The sequence below is a fragment of the Cucumis melo genome, chromosome 1 (assembly GCF_025177605.1).
Source record: "Cucumis melo cultivar AY chromosome 1, USDA_Cmelo_AY_1.0, whole genome shotgun sequence".
NCBI lineage: Eukaryota > Viridiplantae > Streptophyta > Magnoliopsida > Cucurbitales > Cucurbitaceae > Cucumis > Cucumis melo.
Window position 1 is genome coordinate 30485595 of NC_066857.1, and position 20481 is coordinate 30506075.

General features: G+C 30.5%; 1 protein-coding gene across 1 annotated transcript; it reads right to left on the minus strand.

Annotated features, from left to right (window-relative positions):
• Nucleotides 1–14761: 14761 nt before the first annotated feature.
• Nucleotides 14762–19684, minus strand: LOC103492637 (type I inositol polyphosphate 5-phosphatase 4). Its single transcript, XM_008453074.3, has 13 exons — nt 18689–19684; nt 18494–18581; nt 18015–18086; nt 17762–17849; nt 17585–17689; nt 16869–17484; nt 16580–16773; nt 16354–16462; nt 16095–16243; nt 15704–15996; nt 15548–15625; nt 15095–15205; nt 14762–15000 (listed from the first exon to the last, which is right to left on the minus strand). The coding sequence occupies exons 1-10, from the start codon at nt 18716–18718 to the stop codon at nt 15771–15773; spliced, it is 1677 nt and encodes a 558-aa protein (XP_008451296.1). The 5' UTR covers nt 18719–19684; the 3' UTR covers nt 14762–15000; nt 15095–15205; nt 15548–15625; nt 15704–15770.
• Between the last annotated feature and the right edge of the window lie 797 nt (nt 19685–20481).

The window sequence follows — 20481 nt, forward strand, 5'->3', positions numbered from 1 at the left end:
CGTGGTCACCTAGTGTGAATCCTCGACCTGTACAAATTTGCGGTATTCTTCTTAACCTGTACAACTCTTCCCTTGAAACTGTTTCAAAGAGTTAACTGTGGAAAACACTTTACTGGTGACCTTGTCCAACTTAGGTCTATTTTTGACTTGGATGTAGGAGTGAATCCAACTTAGGTCTCTTTGTTTGATGATGTGGATCTCGGAGTGAATCTTGCCTGGACACTGACTTTAATAGAGCCAATCTTGCTCAACCTTTCACGTGTAGAGAGTCAATTGACTTGAGCTAAGTCATTCTATTACGCACACAAGTATCAACTATTTTGTCATTATAAACACAATTTGGGACCATGTCGGAACAATTCTCAAGTTTTCACGAATGGCCCAATTTTTCTTAGCTTTAAGTTAACATTAGGTGGACCTTCCATGTAGAAACTGCCAAGTGACCACCTTTCAAGAAAGTGTTTGAGCAGTTATAATGACAACTGAGAAACTGGAGGAAACGTTCAAAAGAGAATAACGGATAATGGAGCAAGGGAAATTAGACATGACCACCAAAAATTAATGTTATTCCACCAACTAGTTCCATGCAGTAGTAACGAATGGCCATGAGTTTGCTTTTTGAAAACAAAGTCATGGTCCCTGTGAGCTTGATCAGATGACCTAACCCATAGTTCCCGATTCATTGTCCTTGAAAATATAAAAAAGGCTTAACATCTTGATAGTGATCTTTCTAGATATTGGTTGAGTAGAGGTCCAACAATATATATTGAAATTCTTTTTTACTATGTATCTACTCCTTTTATTTACACTTGGGTTTTGCTTTTTAAAATGATGCTTACGTGCCAAGTGGTAATGAAAAGAGTATACTTCAGTGGTGCCAATTTTCTTCGATAGACAGACACTATTCTCCTTTTATTCAGGTAGTGTCTAGGATGAGCTATCAATGTGGTTTGTTCCCTGTAGGATCTCATTGATTCTCTTCCGTTTGGTTAGCTTAATGCCTATGTTGTACCACGGTCCTGTTGTGATACCTTGTGCTGTCTAATGCTCATGTCTAGTTTAAAGTGGTTGACTTTAAGTTGGTTGAATGGGCTCAAATCTTCCCTGAAATTAACAGATTATCACCAGGGAAATTTCCATTGCCGAGTAACTTAGCTTAAGAGACTTTTCCCACGCTTTGATGTGATGTAAAATAAGGGCCCAAGTTAAGGTATCAAGCACTTGAATATGTTCAACCTTAAAAAGCACTAGTTTCTATGATTTGAAAATTGGAAACAAATCATATACAACTAAAATTGACGTATTAATAAAATATATTAACTTGAAAACTTATTGGCAGTAGGCAAGTAGAAGTAGAATTCTTTAGTCTCAGTCAGATTCATTCCTTTCTCGAAAATCTAAAAAACACTTTCAGAGGTGAAGAAAAAAGAGAAAAACAACAAAAGGGAGTGTGACATACACCTTTGGAATCTTAAGGTTGCCTTGTCCTAGACACCAAACTCCATCCCAAGAAATGAAAAGAAAAGAAAAAGATAAAACATTTGTAAATGAAATGACGAGTGGATCGGACTGAATCACTGAACCAAATCAAGGACTTACCTCGTTTGGCTCTCTTTTACTCCATGCTTAAGCTGGCAAACAAAGACATACAAACAAATCTCATTGATTTTTTTGCAGTGTTTACGCTGAGAGTGAGGTCATTTACCTCCAAAACCAAGCAGCTTTTATTTTATTTATTATTGCTGCTTTGAAAGACTATTACCAAAATATTGTTGGTTTGAAACTAATTAAGAAAATTAACTATTCAAGACTCCCTCTCTCTTTTGAGAAAAAAAATTTGATCTCAAGGGGGCCAGCCTCATTGTTCAAAAATATAAATAAATAAATAAATTGGGTTGAGCACTAAATGCTCGACCTATCTCTTACCTTTGCAAAGTTTGACTAGAGGGTATGCATGTTGTGCCAGACGTGGTGTTGTTCATTTTAGGATCAACTAGGTTTATGTCATTCTTTATTTCGAATGAACAAGCAATTCTTTATTCCGAATGAACAAGCAATAAACACTACGTGTTCAACTGCAAAGTCATTTCTAAATATAATACATTTGTATGTGACTGTTAGTATGAAAGATTTGGGTATAAATTTAAATGCAAAACCATGAGCATTCAAATTGATGACACTCACTTGTATAGTATGAAGGAAAATTATTAATTGTTACATCTGCCGATTCAAATGAGCATATTCTTCCTTTAGCATTTATCGTTATAGAAGAGGAGACTGGGGATTCATAGGTTATTTTTTACCACATCTAAAAAATATTTCGCCCCATGATGATGTGTGTTTGGTTCTGATCAACACACTAACATAATATCAACGGTGAACAAACTGAAAAATGGATGGACAGGCTCTAGATGTCATCATAGATTTCTTTTATCCTATATTGTTGGCAATTTGTTTAATTAATAAAAAAAATTATTTTCATATAGTTAATGGCATTAAACCATGATCAATCGATCCCAATGTTTTATATGATTAGAACATTCACCGATCATTGTCAAACTTTGTCAACGTTTCATACAATGCATGTACACAGGTGTGATGGTGAAGAACATAACGAATATTTGTACTATAAAGCGTCTACAACGGTTCCCAAGCAGTCTAAGGACTAACAACAAAACAAGATAATGAGGCGGGGCTAGTGCAACCAAGAGTTCAAAGTTGATGAAGATAATCAACTAGAAATCAGCAACGCCCTGGTTGGGAAACACAATTTTTTTTTAATTTTTCATTGAATGTAATTACTAGAAATTTACGAAGCTTCAATTAATACAAAATGAATGGATTTGAACGGTCAATACCTACATGGAATGATATTAACATAAATCAAACGAATTACTAACATAAAATTAAACATTCAAGTAATGAAATTTTGATTAATGGTTGATCTTTACAAATCGTGTCAAGTAACAAACGCAAAAATAAATTAAAAGGTCAACGTAAAAATAAATTTAAAAAAAAAATTGAAAGAAATATAGTTAGTTTGAAAATACAAGCAACACACTTTTTTTTAATAAGTTTCAATAAAAATAAAATTCAACCAAGTTGTGATGATAGGATTTTTTTAGGGAAAAAAGTAAATTAGTATTAAATTTAAGAAATAAGAATTTAAATCTTACTTACAATTGAAATAAAAAAGAAAAATAAAATTCAAATGAAATAAAAAAATAATAATAATTGAAAGAAAATTAAATTACTCGATGGAGAGAGAAAATAAAATAGCAATATTTTAATAAATAATTTATGAAACTACAATATTCGAATAAAAAAAAAAAAATGTGCTATATTAATATAATTTTTGGTAAGGCCTTTCTTATTTATTTTCCATTGTTTTCCCAATTGGCTTATCTGCTCATGTTCATTTGTTTTGACTCATAATTGATCGTCCCCACAACCCCTCCTTTCATCTTCTGACATCCCTTCTTTCACAAGTTAAACCCACCACTCATACTCAATCGCTACTTCTTGATATGGTTAAATTTAATTACTCACCACCATCACCAAACTGCACCCATCTTCTTACCAACCTTTCCTAATTATGTCTCCATTAATCTTTTTCCTCCTCTCTTCTCATAAACCTTTGCCTGTTTTTGTCAACACTGACCTGCTTTTGCTTTCCATCTCATTAAACTTAAAAACACTTTTTACAATAACAGTGATATTCTTTGTGAAAATCAATATTCTTACTTGTATATTTACGATATATATTTTCTACTTTTAATTGATGCCGGACTTCACATTTGCATCAGATTCTCTTTTCAACAGCTTTATAATCGGTAACAATCTCCAACCTTCTTCCTTTCCATGAGAGAAATCCAGTGTCAAATCTAGAAGAGGGAGGGGGGTTGATTTTGAATTTGTTGTTGTTGGTGGGAAGGAAAAGAGATGATAGCATTGATGATGATTGCCATTGGTGTAAATTTTGAAGCGTGCGTGAACAGTGTCAGAATTGTAGCAGTACCTCATTTCTATATATATATATATATATATATATATATATATATATATATATATATATATATATATATATATATATTGCAGTTGTGTTCTGTGCTTCTTCTGCTATGTTAAATGAGCCTTTTGCTGAGCCAAACTTACAGTAGTGAAGTGAATTCATAGGGTTATTATTAACTCTTCCTCCCAAAAAAATGTGCCTGCTGCATTCAATTTCAGCATAACCAAAGGCTAACCAATCTCCATTGTTGCCAAATTTAATAAATTTGTTTTGGAGTTGTAAGAAACCATTTCAGTTGGTGGTGGGAGGGATAGAGTTTTAGTACACTGACTACTTTTCTGCTGCTTCCCTCAGAATCACATCACACACACATTACTCTTAACCATAAAAGACTATTGCTATTTATTGGATATCTCTTTCCTTACTCTATATAATTTCAATCCTCAAAATGACAAATCCTACCTCTTTTCATATGTGGGTCCTATACCTCTAATATTATTATTATTATCATTGCCCTACAAACTCATAACCTATTAGGCTAATACTAGGTATCAAATGGCTGCTAAAGTTTAGATTTATGTTCTATTATGCTTTGGATGGTCTGCATATCTATCTCTTTACCAAAGTTTGAACTTCAGTCTTTAAACTTTTGGTTTTTATTCCATTGTATTTGGAAGACTTACCTATTAAGTTTTTGACAACCGAGAGAGGATTATAATAACAGATTTTCTTTCTTTTTTCTTTTTTCTTTTTTTTTTTTTTTGGGTTACAAAAATTTTATAGAAAAATCTTTTTCCATACATGTAAATGGTTCAACGTTTAAATGTTAGTGTGAAAAGATTTCCATAATATTTATTGGCTTAAACTTTTGACGGGTGTTTGAAAACCTCGCGACGGAATTGAAATGTAATTTAAAATTTAAGTTTGGATCGATTCAACGTTTTGAGTTCAAATTGTAATACTAAACTCATTTTATTCCAATAATTTTCAATTGAATGCTATTTTCCACCGTGTTCACGCTTTACAATTTTGTTTTTTTGTTCTGCCTTCAATTCAATACGTATTTCGAACACCTCTCTAATTTTGAGGGTTTGTGATTCTATTTTAGCTCTTCAAACATCCCTTAAATCTCAAAAAAAAAATTAATAATACAATGCACTAACAATGACTAAGGAATCACTAATAAAAAAAAAGTTAAATTACAAATTTAGTTTCTAAACTTCGAAATTGGTGCTTTCTTTTTACATATATTTTTAAAATTAAAGATTTATTAAATCAAACAAAACAAGATGTTATAATTTTTTAAATCTTACTGATTACTTTTTTTTAAAAGTAAGCAAATAAAAAAACTACACCTTAAATTTTGAATTTAAAAATTGAGGTCCAAGCTTTAGGAAAAATGTTTTGATTAGAAAACTGAGCTTAATTTTCGTAAATGAAAACTGAAATGACTCATTTTGATCAAATTTTCAAATGCTTTATTTCTTTGTTCTTTAAAGCTATTTTTTTTTTCCTAATAATAGTACTCTCTTATGCTAATTCGTACCAAATTAATGAAGAGTCACCTCATCATTATTCTAAACAAAAACAATAAAATAAATAAAATTGTTCAAATTTATAAATTTATAAATTTACACAAAACAAATAATGATAATATGAAAATATCATAAAACTGATTTTAGATTAAAAAAGGAAAAGAAAAAAGATGTAAAATGGTAAGGTATCTTCCACACTGCATGACGTAATACCTGTTAGAGACAGAGTAAGCAAACCTCGTGCGTCCAATCCTTCCCCACGTCATATATATTCTTTTTTTCTTATTTTTCTAAAATATTTATAAATATATTTAATCTAACAAAGAGGTTGAGAAAAAAAAAAAAAATGGACAAAACAGTACGTTTCTGTAATTTCAGCAAAATGGTCATAAATGTTGATATTAAATATAAAGAGGTTTTTGGTTTTGGTTAAGTTTTGATTTATTTGAAGAATATGTTTATTTTCCCTTTGTTATTTATTATTATTATTGTGTTGTATGGGTAGTAAGTACTACAAAGTACATCACTTTTATTATTGTATCATAATTAACTAAATCTTAAAAAAAAAAAAAAAAAAAAAAAAAAAAAAAAAAAAAAGAAGAAGAGTTTTATATTTCATGATATGATGTAGAATATAATATGAAAAATAATTTTTTCATAGATATGTTGAAATTCAAGGATATCAAATATATATGAATATATATATCTTTTATAAATGTTCGTAAATGATAATATGACCATCATTACCTATTTAGCTTGGTATAAATGAAAATACTAATAACTGTATTCATAACCTAATTTTGAAATAAAAACAACTTAATTATTAATCAAAATAAATTTTGTAAATTTTATAAATAATCTGTATATATCGATATTTTTCAATATATCCTTTAATATATATAAAAAATTGAAATCTTGATATCAACATGGATCCTTGATTCAATCATTTTCATCTATTTTAAATTATTATTTTTTCTTTTTTTGAAAATTCATAAATAAACTCAATTTGAAAATGCAATTCTTTTTTACTTTTAAAGCTTAATAAAGACGCATACATATAATTAAGCTTTTTTTTTTTTTTTTTTATCAACAATGTTTAATTTAATTTAAACAATTAAAGTTTCAACTTGCAGCCATTAAAATTTGTTGCATTTACTGTAAGGAAAATTTACCCTTTCTAAGGCCAAAATTTTAAATTTAGATTTTCCATTTTGATCATTGCTACATGTCTCTAAATTTATAAGGAAAAAAAATTAATTTTATCATTCGAATTTCTAAAACCAACTATATTTATTTATCATTCTTCTTTAACTTTAAAAAATGTATGTCTTAATTTTTAAATTTATATAACTATTTAGAAGATAGACAGTTGCAAATGTATCAGTTATATTCTCAAACCATTAGCAAATATAACACAAGGTAAAAGAAATTACAAATATAGAAAAATTTAAATTCAACTTTGATCCTAAAATAGATAATATTATTAATAAAAGTTTATAAGTTTTGCTATAATTATAATAATTAAACTTTTTTATTGTGCATTTAATTATTAACTTTAAAATGCTACCTATTGCAATTACCTCTGTTTATTTTTATCTACGCATTAAAGGAAATAAAATTGCCTCTTGGTCAAAGGAATAATATATTAGCCCATTAATGTTTGTTATTAAATACTTGCATGATTTAATGGACACTTTGAATCATGACCGTACTTGCTCATCCTAGATCAAAAGGAAACTATATAAAGATTCCATGTAGATGTGGAGAAGTAAAAAGAGTTTGAAATTTAAAAGACCAAAATTTGTTTAAAGATGAGAAGATCGTAAAAGCTTAGATACTGGTTTCATGTTTGTCACACACAGTTTAATGCATAAGTTTAAAGAGACAATAAAATACGAAAGCTGGAAGAATTGAAAGTGAGAAATGACGAATTATACCTTTTCTAGAGCTATAATGATATATATTTATAAAAATAGATGATTTAGGTTATCCTATAGAGAGTTTGGTAACCACATGATAGGAAATAACAATTCTTTTTTATAGTGGGTCATGCAATGGACATACGGCACGCGTTAGCTATTTTGGTCTCTAGACAATATTATTTTTGAGTCATGACATGGCTACATTTTGTATTAGGGTCATCCTTGTCTTAATCTCTATATAGGTAAGTTTTGGGTTTGTAGGGTAACTACATTTGACCCCTAGTAGTCCAAAATCATCCCCAACACCATTGACTTAAACAACCTAGTCCAGGGTAAAATAAAAGAAAAAAGAAGAAGTTGATTTTACACATCATGGGTATAGAGTAATTAAAATTGGGATTCCAACCACAATAAGAAAAGTAAAGTAACATAAAAAGAGAGAAGATGGGTCAAAAAAACAAGAATAGTGATTTGATGGATAGACAGTATTTGAATTTTTGGGAATTGAAATTTCTTCTAATCTTCTTAGTTCTTCTTATGTGTTCCTTTTCCTTTTTGGCTTCATGTTCTTCTTCTTCTTCTTCTTCATCTTCTTTAATTCATAATTATAATAATCTGTTTGAATCTCAGAACTTTTTATGCAGAGCCATACCCTTTTCTTTCTTTGCTTCATAAAATGGCAACCAACAAACCCTAAACCCCACTTGGATTTTTTTTGCCTTCCCCTTTCTCTCTCCCTCTTGCCTTTCCCAAAGTTTATGCCTTTATTTTATTCTAAATCTGTCCTAAAAAGGCCTTATGCCTCATTGGTCGTTTTTATATTTCATAATAATTTCTTAGTAAAATCATATATTGCTATCAATAAAAGTTGACACACAAACTTGACTAAATACCACTGTACTATACAGAAACATAATACTTTATGCAGTGATAATTTTCTTTTTTAACTTCTAAAAGTTTTAACCTAATTGTAACCTAAGTTGATATTACCGAACTATTGTTTGTTGCATATGCATGTTGATATTTCATTCTCACTTTTGTTAATTTCATCTACATGTTGAATAATTTTGAACTTTGTTTCTTTTTTTAACATCTTTTAGTTGTCATTCCTTTAAATGTATATTGATTTCGAGAGAAATTGTGAGAATAAGAGAAGAAGAAAGAGAATCAAGTTAATGAAAATTATATATATATATATATATATATATATATATATAAAAGAAGAGCAATGAGCATATACAAAAATAGGCTGATCACTTAATTATTTCGATATTTGGATCATGTGAATATTAAAGAGTTATTCCAAAAAAAGAAAAAAATTATCAAAATAGTGCATTGTCTTAATATGTTTTTTTTTTTTAATATTTTGGGTTTTTTTTAAATCTAGAGACTAAATTTGTAAATTTAAAAGTTCAAAACTAAATAAAACAAAATTTCAAAATTAGAGTACTAAATTTACAATTTAATCTAAATTTTTTTTTGAAAATAAGCACAAAATTGAAAAATTAAAATTAGAAGGGAGTTGGAATATAGTTGACACTGAATTAAAGAGATTAATTATCATTCAAAAACTGCAATTACCCTTTAAAAAAAAATTAAAAGATGCTTATTTGAAGTTAAAAACCAACACTTGGTGAACTAAAATGAAATCTAAGCGTTAAGAGAGAATAATTAACTTAGTAGGGAGTAAGAGCAATATAATGCAAAAAAGAGACATATATGACTAAAGAATTGGTCGTGAAATTAAATCACAACTAACATACTTTAAAAAGCAATTAATTATAAAGCAAAACAATTAATAATAATGATTATATATTAAAATACCGAAAACAAAAAAGCTGAAAATTGTTGTATGGGGAACAAGATGGGATCTTGTGAGAGAAAAAGAAAAATTAAATAAAAGAGAGAGAGAGAGAGAGACAATATCTATTAAAAACACTACAAAAGCTGAGAAAGAGTGTGAGTTTTTTTTTTTTTTCTTTTTTCTCTTTAAAAAAACACATAACAAAGCTGAAATCCCCTCTTGGCTTTTTGAGTGATCTCTTATAATGTTTTTGATAATGACTTTATTTTAATTCTTTTTAATGTGACTATCTGGTTTTTTTAACTATATTATGCACTTAATTAACCCTAAAATCCTATCAGAAGAATATATGTTTCAGTGAGAGGATGTCAAAACAAACGAGTCTAAAATTGGACCTTATGTATCCCTAAATTAGATTGATGGCTTTATTAGTAATTGAAAATTTAATTCATCTTACAATGTATTTTATGCTTTCTAAAGATTTGAATATATATTTATTTATTGTGACTTTTAAACAAAGTATAAAGACGAACATGGTTACTAAGGTTAGTAGCATTTTATAGTTTTTTACGATACAATGAAGATGTCGGTTAGATAAGAAGTAAAATTAATGAATATCATGTTTGTAGTCACATGAATTATATAAGTGAAAGAGATTATTAATATAAAAGAGTAAAAATAAGATATATAATATCTTATCACTATAAAATTACTTAGAACATTGGACCCCACACTCTGTTTTATTAAAAGAAAATGTTTGAAGGAATTATTATTTTGAAAGAATCTGTCAGCAAATTAATGTTATTATTTGATTTTGTCTGAGAGAATAAATGAAATATATAAATATATAGTATGGGTAGAGAAAATATATAAATAACATGCTGATAAGATGCCACCTGGCAGTCCCAACATAGCTTTTTTGAAGCTTCTTTTTCCTAATGAGAGACCAAATTACTTTAACTAACTTAAATTAATTAAAGTGATGTTTGGATGTTTGGTTGTTTTAATAATATATGTATATGTCCAATTTGGAACAAATTAAGAAATTGAATAAGCAATAATAATTATGAGTTGATTGATTTTGGTGAATTAAATTCAGTGAGTTAACAAAGATTAGAGGAAGGTGCATTGTAAGTAATGTAATCATCATAATTAATATTATCCAAACAAAGCCTTTTGTTTATATGAACAAAATCAAGAATTATCCATGGTTATTCTTTTAATGAAGATTGTCTTTTGCTTTTCTTTTCTTTTTTTTAAACAAATTTATAAATAAGTTAAAAGGTGATCTTGTTGTTTTTTTAATTCTTGTAATCTAATATTTTTTTACTATGGTTTTTTTAATTTTAAGTATACTTTTATTCTTTGATTTTTTTTTTTAATTTTCAAAAATATATAAAAAAAAAAAAACTTACTATTTACTCCTCACATACAAAACTATTAAAAGAAAAAATTAAATTAGATATTTTTTATGAAATATATATATTTGTCAATTTTTCTATTTTCAAAATTCTTTTCATTTTTTTTCAATAATTATAAAATTTTGTTGATTTACTCCACAAAATAGATTTTGTTAATCTAGCTATAGCATGCAATGAGGTAAGAGACAATTACTCAATAAAGTCCACACTAAAGAGAGTAAAATTGTTTTAAAAAGATAAAAGTGAACTTAATGGATTCTTTTTTTTTTCTCTAATTCAATTTATAAATTTATTAATTATATTTTAATTCGAGTTGTTTTCAAATATAGCAAAATGAACTAAAATATTTACAAATATAACAAAAAAAATATCATGGTCTATTAGTGATAGATCATGATATAGTGTTTATCAATTATAAATAATAATAGTATATATTGTCTACCATTTTAGATGATAGTAGTCTATCAATGATAAATAGTGATAATTATTATAAATATTTTTAATAATTTTTCATTGAAACTAATTACTTTTTTTCTATTTTCTAATTTACGTCCACGTGCATAATAGGAATAATTGACTATATGACTATACCGTTGTTTAACTTGAACATAACTCTCAGCAAAAGATAACTCAAGAAGTTAGAGATTTAAATTCGACCAAATCATCATTATTTGTAAATTGACATTTGTTGTTGTGTTTGGTTCACATAGTAACTGGGATTGAGACTTATCAGTCATATACAATTTAAACTAAATGACATAATCGAAGTCATATATTTGACATAAGAAAACAATTAAAAACTCCCTTGTTAGGGAGTCTTTTTATTTACTGTGCCTTGATTTGACATTTTACGATTTAGAGATAACATCTTTGAACAGTACATGTATTCATCATTGGCTCTTTAAGCAATAAATATTCGAACTACATACCTCTTAATAGCTATATATGTAAGTTGAGTTATGGTTAAAGGGATAAATCAACACATTCTTTTCTTACCTCTAATAAAAATTTATAAAAGATTAAAAAAAAAAGGTTTTTAAAAAATATTATAAATAGTAGATGTTTAAAGATATTTCAAAAATGTAATATGTTTGCAAAAATCCATCTAAAATATTGATGTTGAATATATATATATATATATATTTTTTTTGTTTTGGTATTTTGTGAATTGAGAGTGATGTATTTATGGATATTATAAAAATATAATTAAAAAATAAATAAATAAATAAGGAAAAATTAAAATAACGCCCACGGAGAAAAGGGAAGGGTAGAAAGAAAATGCGTTTGATCTGGATTTGGTTTGTCGCTGACGTGGAAATATTAAAAATAATATTGTTTTTTTTTATGAAAGAGAGAGTAGTATGAGAAATGTTGGAGTAATCAGAACTTTACTCGAACTGCTTCTACCAATGGAAACCCCCCACGTGTTTCATATTCCGTTGAAAATAGAGAAAGGTAAAACATATTATATTTTATTTTATAGGGATTTAGTTATTTGTTAATATTATTATTTTGATGGACGGTGTTTGTGTTGGGGATTTAATTGAGGGTCAACACAGTTATGAAAACCTAAACACATCTCGAGGAATACTACTTTTCCATTTTTTTTTTCTTTTTCTTTTTCTTTTTCTTTTTCTTTTTTTTTTTTTAAGAAGAAAAGCAACCTAATTACACAAATTACTCTACCCATTTTGTGTTTCAATGCTTTGGATTTGTTATTTTACACTTGGAACAATTTAGTATGCTATGGAATCCCCTCTTGCTTTGATTTGGTACGTAATATAATTTTTCTTCTCTAATAATGATATATATTCATGTCAAAGTTTTCTCAAGGCTTGGTCTCTAACCTTTGTACACACAAAAATAACAAACTTATTTGATTGGAGAGAAGATGATTAGTCTACAAACAAAATTAATCAATTTCTTTACACTCACAAAGTTCACACATGCTTCTATTCTTAAATCAGAAGAAGTCTTCTATAGTTTAAAACCACAGCAACATGTGATTAGAGGAAACTTTCTTGCTTTTCACAAAACTCCTATGGCCTATTTATAAATTGTTATGACAATAAGGATTAGACTTCCTAATCTATCTAGAATACATAGTACGATTTATTGGATCATCCAACACTTGAGGGAATACCGAACTGGCAGGGTTAGTCAGTGCGCGTAATGGACTTCAGCTCATTCCTACCCAATGTTTCGGTATTTTTCATTGGGTTTTGTACACGAGATTGGACTCGACCACCATCCATTACCTATTTAAACCTTGGTTGAGCCTTACAAGATAATGTTACCATTTGGTCCAAATTAAATTAACCATAACATTAGCCCTTACTTTCTTGTTTGGACATTATCCTAAGTTAATAGTTTTTTACTTTGAAGTATGTCTTTTTGCTTGTTGCACTGTCATATGCATTTCGTTGTACATAAATCGTTTTTTGAAAATTTCCTATCCGATCACCAGATCCTTCTAGGACTTTCGCTCTTTGGTTTAACTTACCTAGGTATCTTTTGGAGGTACCTTAGTCACCTTAGTCCCACCTTTTTGGACTATCCCTAGCCATGACTCTTGTTGGAAGTGTCAAGTCAATCCATTTGTTAGGTTATAACAAAGTTCTAAGGATGCATCCACCACGCTAAGTAGCTAGATGAACATTGTGAAGTACTAGCTAGATGAACATTGCACCTAACCAATTTCCTAAATCAAATCTTCAACCTCTAAAGAAGATTGTATGTCACTTACTATTAAACTAAGATCATTTTGTTCATTACTCTATATACTCATTTCATTTAGTCAATGTGACTTTAATAAATGTTCACATCATTGCACTTTAAAAGCACATATGTGAATCCATATTATAAAATTTAAGTCTAAAGTAGCATAAACTACAAGAGCTGGTTTAAATACTATGTACTTTACTTTTTTTTTTCCCCTCAAATAATTAAAATTTAAACCTAAAAACCATTTTTTTTTTGAAAAAATGGGTCCAACATAATCCCAATAAATTTGGTAGAATAAAGGCACATGTAGATCTCTCTCATGCTGAACTTTAATTTCAAACATGTCACGAGTTGGAATATAAGGAACATAAAAGAATTATTATAAAGTTTTACCTTTTCACACCCTTGAGATTAGAGTATATAACATTACTTCAATCCCATACTTACTTTATTATTGGAAAGTTTCCGTTCAACATCATCCACGTATCTCAACGGACATACACGCCGTCAATTCAATTTGTAAGACTATGAGAGTTTCCAATTAGTTGAGAGAATAGATGTATGAACTCTAACGATTTTCAAACTTCTTATCTATTATTCAAATTTTGGATAAAGATTCGTATGTATCAATGTGGTTTCTATTTTTGTTATTGATGTTCGAAATTCAATTACTCAAACTTTTTCTTGTTTAACCTTTGTGCTGTTTAGTTCCTTAATATATTATTGTGATTATTTTAAAAAATAAAAGATTATATACTAATTTCGTTTGCACATCTATTATAATACTTAATTTTCATGTAAAAACCAATTCTAAAATGATTTTTTATTTTAAAATCTTGCCCACTTTTGCCTAAACATTTTGCATCAAGTTAGAAAAAATTGAGTCTTGTAATCACTTTGAAAATGAGATTTCTCATGGATGGATATTTAAAATTAATGATAATGAAGAAAAAAATATCTTGTGTCCAAAAAACAATGAATGGACTTTCAAAGGACAAAATAGGGTTCAAACCAATTACTTGAACTAAAGATAAAGCAAAAATAAACTATCATCTCTTTTCTCATTGATTTCTTTATAAAGAGCAGAAAGAAAAGAAAATATATGAACAAATACAAATATAATTAACCATTTATAGAAAGGAAAAAAAGACAGAAAAAAAGAAAAAGAAAAAGAATATATCAGAACCTCAACAAAAAAAAAATGCTTTTATATCATTAAGAAATTTCTTTACACTTTGCATTTAGCCATTAGTTTCTGTCACTTCTCCACTTCTTTTCAACTTTTCTACAGTTTAATCAAACCAACAAAGAAATAAAAGAATCTATATATATATAAAAAAAAGAAGAAGTAGCCGTTTTGTTCAATATATCAGTTTTATTTCCCCAAAATCAGACAAGAATATCATTAGAACTAAATTACATTTAAAGAATCCTCAAATCTTCCCTCCACCTTACCACCACCAAATTACAAATTGAATTTCCTACCCTACACACTTGAACCCAAAAAAAAAATTTGCTTATTTTGTCCAACATATCAGTTTGAATCTTACTGATGAAAAAATTTGCAGTCTGTACCTACTACCTGCACAGTGAAGAGTGAAAAAACAAAGAACAAATTATAAAATGGTAAAAAATTGTAGTCATACTTAGAGAATGAGAGAAAGCTCATAATGGACCTTCTTCTTGATCTTGCAGATTTTCAGAGAGCTGCCATTGCTGTGTAAAAGAAGCAAGTTATTCTTTTTCTTTTTCCATTCCTGCAGCACACAGAGAGAGAGAGAGAGAGCCTGCAAATTTTGGGGGACCAATTTGCAAATAAGAATAAAGCCAACCAACAAATCCAAACCTAAACTTATTTTTGAAACAAGACAACTTTTGTAGCAGTTGGTTCAGAATAAATGCTTGGTTCTTGTTCTGTTTTCCAAGGTTGGTAGTCAACTATATCAGATTTTGAATTGGGTAGTTTGAAACTTAAAGTTACTACGCCATTTACCCAAGAATAGATGTCATGTTTGATCTCCAAAATCAACATTATAAATAAGTACATTATGCACAAACCCAAATTGTCTAGATTTGCACAAAAGTGACAAAACTGACGTGCTTTTCAAATACGGGAGGTAATGGATTACCTTTCTTTACTTTGAGAGGGTGAGTTTTGGTTGGATTTATGAGGAAGTCGAGTACAACGGTTGAAAGCTGAACGAGACCTGGTAATGGCATACGATTATTATTTGGGAGAAAGTAAGTTCAAAAGAAATAGATATACTAAGGATCTGGATGATTACCTTCTAGAGTAAGACATTTGATCATAAGTTGTTGGCTTAGTAAAGCATGACGCGGCAAGAATATCCCTCAGAAGAAGTTCATTTCAGGGTGTCCATACATACATGGCAACAGCTCTTCTACTTCGATTCGGGAACTTGAATAGCTCATACTTTTCTTGATGCGGCTGTGGTTTATTGCTTCAACTTCGGCTAAGAATATGCAGTACACTGGTCTATGATCAGAAAATCTTGATTCTCCACGTACATAGGACATTTGGTGAAGGCCTCTTCCGTACCATAGAATACGATCGCACCTTCACAAATAATCAAGGTTAGAATCAACATTTTCCGACAGGGTATATGTCATGGTTTTGTGAATATGTAAACACGATTTTATATATTATCGTTTTACCAAGCAGGAGTTCTTCTCTTCTCTTTTGGATGCCTTACATCTCCTGCATATCGATCTGAATTATTTGAATACTTGTATGTGGGAGGAAAGTATATCTTTCCTTCGTTCCATCCTTCGAAGACATGGCCCCGTCTCTGCTCAAGTCGTAACTGAATGAACAAAATATTACAATCTTAGATCAAGTGATCGTCATTGTATAAATGAGAACATGACGTTTGATGGATTATGTTTTGCTTTTAAAAGGAGATTTGTAGCATGCCTGATCGTTTTCTAACAATGCCTTCCAATTTTGCATCTCGACAAGAGCCTTTGCAGATCGATATGACAATGCAATTCGATAATTCAAGTCCCCAAGCCAAATAATTCGACTGGGAAAGGACAGTCACAATGACAAACGATTAGAAAAGGCTAATGATGTTGTACTAACAACCAAAGTTAATACATTTTATGAAATGTTTGTTCAATGATAAGATCAGAATTCTTACTCATGCTCTAAAATTGTCTGAGGAGAGTTCTCGTCCCCCATGCCGTGAACTCTAGGAAACCTTGTTTTTCTGAGAATCTCCATGACATCAGAATTTCTCCGAAGTTCATCGCCCTCCTTTTGACCAGAGGTCAGATGAGTGCAGATGAAGCAGAAACTTGTTTGGTGCAAAGACATACTAATTGAAATTGATCCCTGCAAATCAATAAAGAAACCAGATTACAATTTATTTCCTTCATTTTACATTAGGGCTCCTTAAGTTTGGTATATAAACCAAAAGAATTTTTTACCTTATTCCCAAGATAACCCATTAATCCTCTACCTACACAAGATACTTTCATGTTTCGGATATCGTCTCGGAGATCATTCCTCACCCATACTGTTAAGAATATGCCGACCATTTGTTTGCTTGCAACTAAACAGTACCTCGAGTGTCCTGAATGTCTATGATCTCTATCCTCCATGGGAAGAAAACCATTACAAGAGAAAGGTGAATAGTGTGGGGCAACAGGTGAATCCCCATTCTCATCGTCTGAGGACCCCCATCTGTAACTGGGATCATGGTCACCCGGTTGATGCCCAAACATAACCCGATCGCAGACACTGAACCGTCGATCAAGTCGTGGTTGTGGCACTGACATGTCATTCTCCATTCTCATGCTGCGGCTCAGTGATTGAAATGATCTCCGATGGAAAAACGACGAAGCCTTCTGCCTCGTTGATCCTTCGAAATCTGCTTCTAATTCCACAACCGGATCGGGGATAGGAGAAGGTGTGTGACAACTCCCACTAGTGCCAGGAAGACTGTTCAAAGTCTTCCTAATCAAAGCCAACCATTTCTTGGCCGGACCATTGTCTTCTGTGCCCAAAACATTACCAGCATTCAAAGGAACAATTTCTTGAAACCTACAAAAGTAAACAACATTAAGCTTCTCCTTTACTATTTCCAAACTTTTGTAATCAGACATAACCAGAAAGAGATTGCATATAAGATATCAGTAAATACCCAAGAACATAGATATCAGCCGGAGGGGAAGCATGAAGCCAGTCTTCAAGATTCAAACAGTTAGGTGGAGATTTACCAGCCACATTCCAAGTAGAAACAAAAATCCTGTCCACATGGAACAGATAAGCAAAGAAAGAACAAACCCCACAAACAACAATAACAACAACAAAGCCAAACCTGTAATTTTGCACATCAGTAACTAGTGTAGCATCGAGGTCAATCTTGCCTCTCCGAGTTCGATCCTGATGTCGTTTGTTGGATCTGTCTGTGGACGTAATTTGGGAGATGATGAAAAGGATTAGTGAAAAATAATTTGGGAGCAGAAAACGAGGAATGATTAAAGCATATTAGTTTGTCCATTGTTTTGGAGTTTTTAAGGCTGCTGTGGTCCAAAAGAGAGCAATGGAGAGATGTCTGAACCTGAACCAACCTGTTTTGCTTTTCTTGACAGTGCACGTCTCCCTCTTTGAACAGTTGTTCCTCCATTCTTCATCACCACCACCTGAAAAAGAAACACCAACAACAAAAGAATGTTAAAGCTAAGCTTTTACTTCCTAGTTAATCATCATCATCAAACGCACGCATCCAAATCCATCCATAACGAAAAAATATATAACTCAATTTTTAGTCTTTTTGTTTTTCTCTGTCCAAAAGAAAAAAACAAACAGCAAGAGGAAGAAAACAAATTATAAATCTCTTGTTGGGCTACACCTAAACAGAACACTCCATTAATGACCAAAAGTAACTTGTATACAAGACAAAACAGTGACGAGAAGCAGACTAATACAAGTTTATCATTCAGGCTTTAGAAGAATCTAATTCAGGTTAAGAACAAGCTACAGGAAATGAGAAAATCCCAGAACGTATCCAAATCATTAAGAAATTTGAACAAACACAAGGAACACCCACCTCTATAAGCGATATCATCCGATACGAAATCCTCGGCCTTGTTTTTCAAGTTGAACCACTTCTTAACCAGTGTTTTAGGCCATGAGAGCTTTAGTAAGAACAGGAGAGCATATAAGAAAATTTCAGACCAACAATAGAATGCACATTACACAAAAAAGAACACACAACAAGCAAACAACAAAGCATTTCTCTAACCTTGCTTTTCTTTGAATTCTCATCTCTCATCGTTCCACAAAATTCATATAGACCCCAGATTCACAGCAACAACTAGAAAATTACCAATTGCTTTTAAAATATCAGCCTCTCAATTCGTCCTTTCCAAAGTGGAAGAGAACGAAGAATCTCAATGAGGAAAAAAAGAAGTACTAATCTCTATTTCCAAATCAAAGAGAAGAATAAAAAAAAAAAAAAAAAACAAAAAACAAGATGCCGGAGGTGAAGAAGTTCCCCTATTCAATAATGCTCAAAACCGATTTCAGAAGGGAAAAAAAAACACAAACCCCTTGGTGTACAACAATCAAGTCCAAATAAATAAAAACATATAATCAAATGGGCAATCCTCTGTTCTATCAAGGGAGCAAGAGAGAGAGAAGAAAAGGGGTGAACAAGGAAAATCTCTGTTTCTTGGCATTCTGATTTTCCCACCTCCCAAACAGGAAGTCATAACCCAAAACCACCCACAAAGGGGAATCAACCAAATGGGGGTTCAAATTTTCCCAATACTCCCACAAGTAATAAGGGATAAACAGAGTAAAAAAGAAAGGAGATAAGAAAATAGAAAGGCAAAATCCAAATGGGGGAAGGGCGAAAGGGTAGAATGAGATTGAAAGTGAAGCAAAAAGAAGCAATGTAGATAAATAGAGTAGAGATGAAGAAGATGAAGTATGTATCTAACAAAATCCCATTGTGGGTGACAGAGTAAAATGAGGAATTTTGAAGGCAATAAAGGGGAGAAGGGAAGGGAAGTTTTTTCCTTTTGGTGCTCAAAATTCAAGGGAGACTCAATTTGGGGACTTGGGGAAGTGGTGTGGATCTATAGGGTACCCGGTGGAGGCAGCATTGCCCGAACCCATCTGACGGCTTGTCTCATGAAGCCATTTTTGTGCTCTTCTCTCTCCCTGAAAAGCTGCCCGCGGTCAGTATCTGGGGTTAGTGTAGAAACATGCTCATTCTCTGCCCCAAACAAAAAACAGAGTATTTTGTAATTCCACCGTTCCTCAATCCTCAATACCAACGGAGTTAAGAGCAGTTTCAAAAATGAATATCAAAGAAAATATGCAATTTCTCCGTTTTCTTTTTGTTTCCTTTCCTTTTTATTAAAATTTTGTATAAACTCTTTCTTATTTCCTAAAGCTTCAATCTTTGTAAATGAATATTACATCATAAACAAGTGGAAAAATTCCTTACTTTTTTTCCCTTTCAGTACTCAAATTCCAACATTAGGGATCCAACTTTTTTTTTTCTTCAAGCCATGAGGTATAAAATCATCTTTAAGCATGGATAGCTAAATCATAGACAGTAAAATTATTCTTACAATTAATCAAACAAAGTTCAAGAGCACTAAATTTTCCAACCAAACGATTTGTGAATCAATTTATGTTCAAAAAACATAGATGTCAGCAAAAACACGGGAGATACCTTTAAACATGACAATAAACTCAACAAACTCAATCATAGTAAACTGATGACCTTATACATTATGTAATGAGTTATGCTTGGATTGACTTATCATATATATAATTTTGGTTAAATTAATACCAAATACCATTGAACTTCAGCATTTGTTTTTAAAATAAATTTTTTTTCTTTTAAAAGTTGCAACATCATGTTTAGATTTCATTAAAAATGAAGAAAAAAAAGAAAAGAAAATCAAAATCGATCCTTGGAATAGAAATTCAAAGTCTAAACTTAGATCAAGGCTTAGAATTGTGTGAGATGGCCTAATACAGTGTGGTAATTTAGATATTTTTCTTGGTAAGAAAAAACAG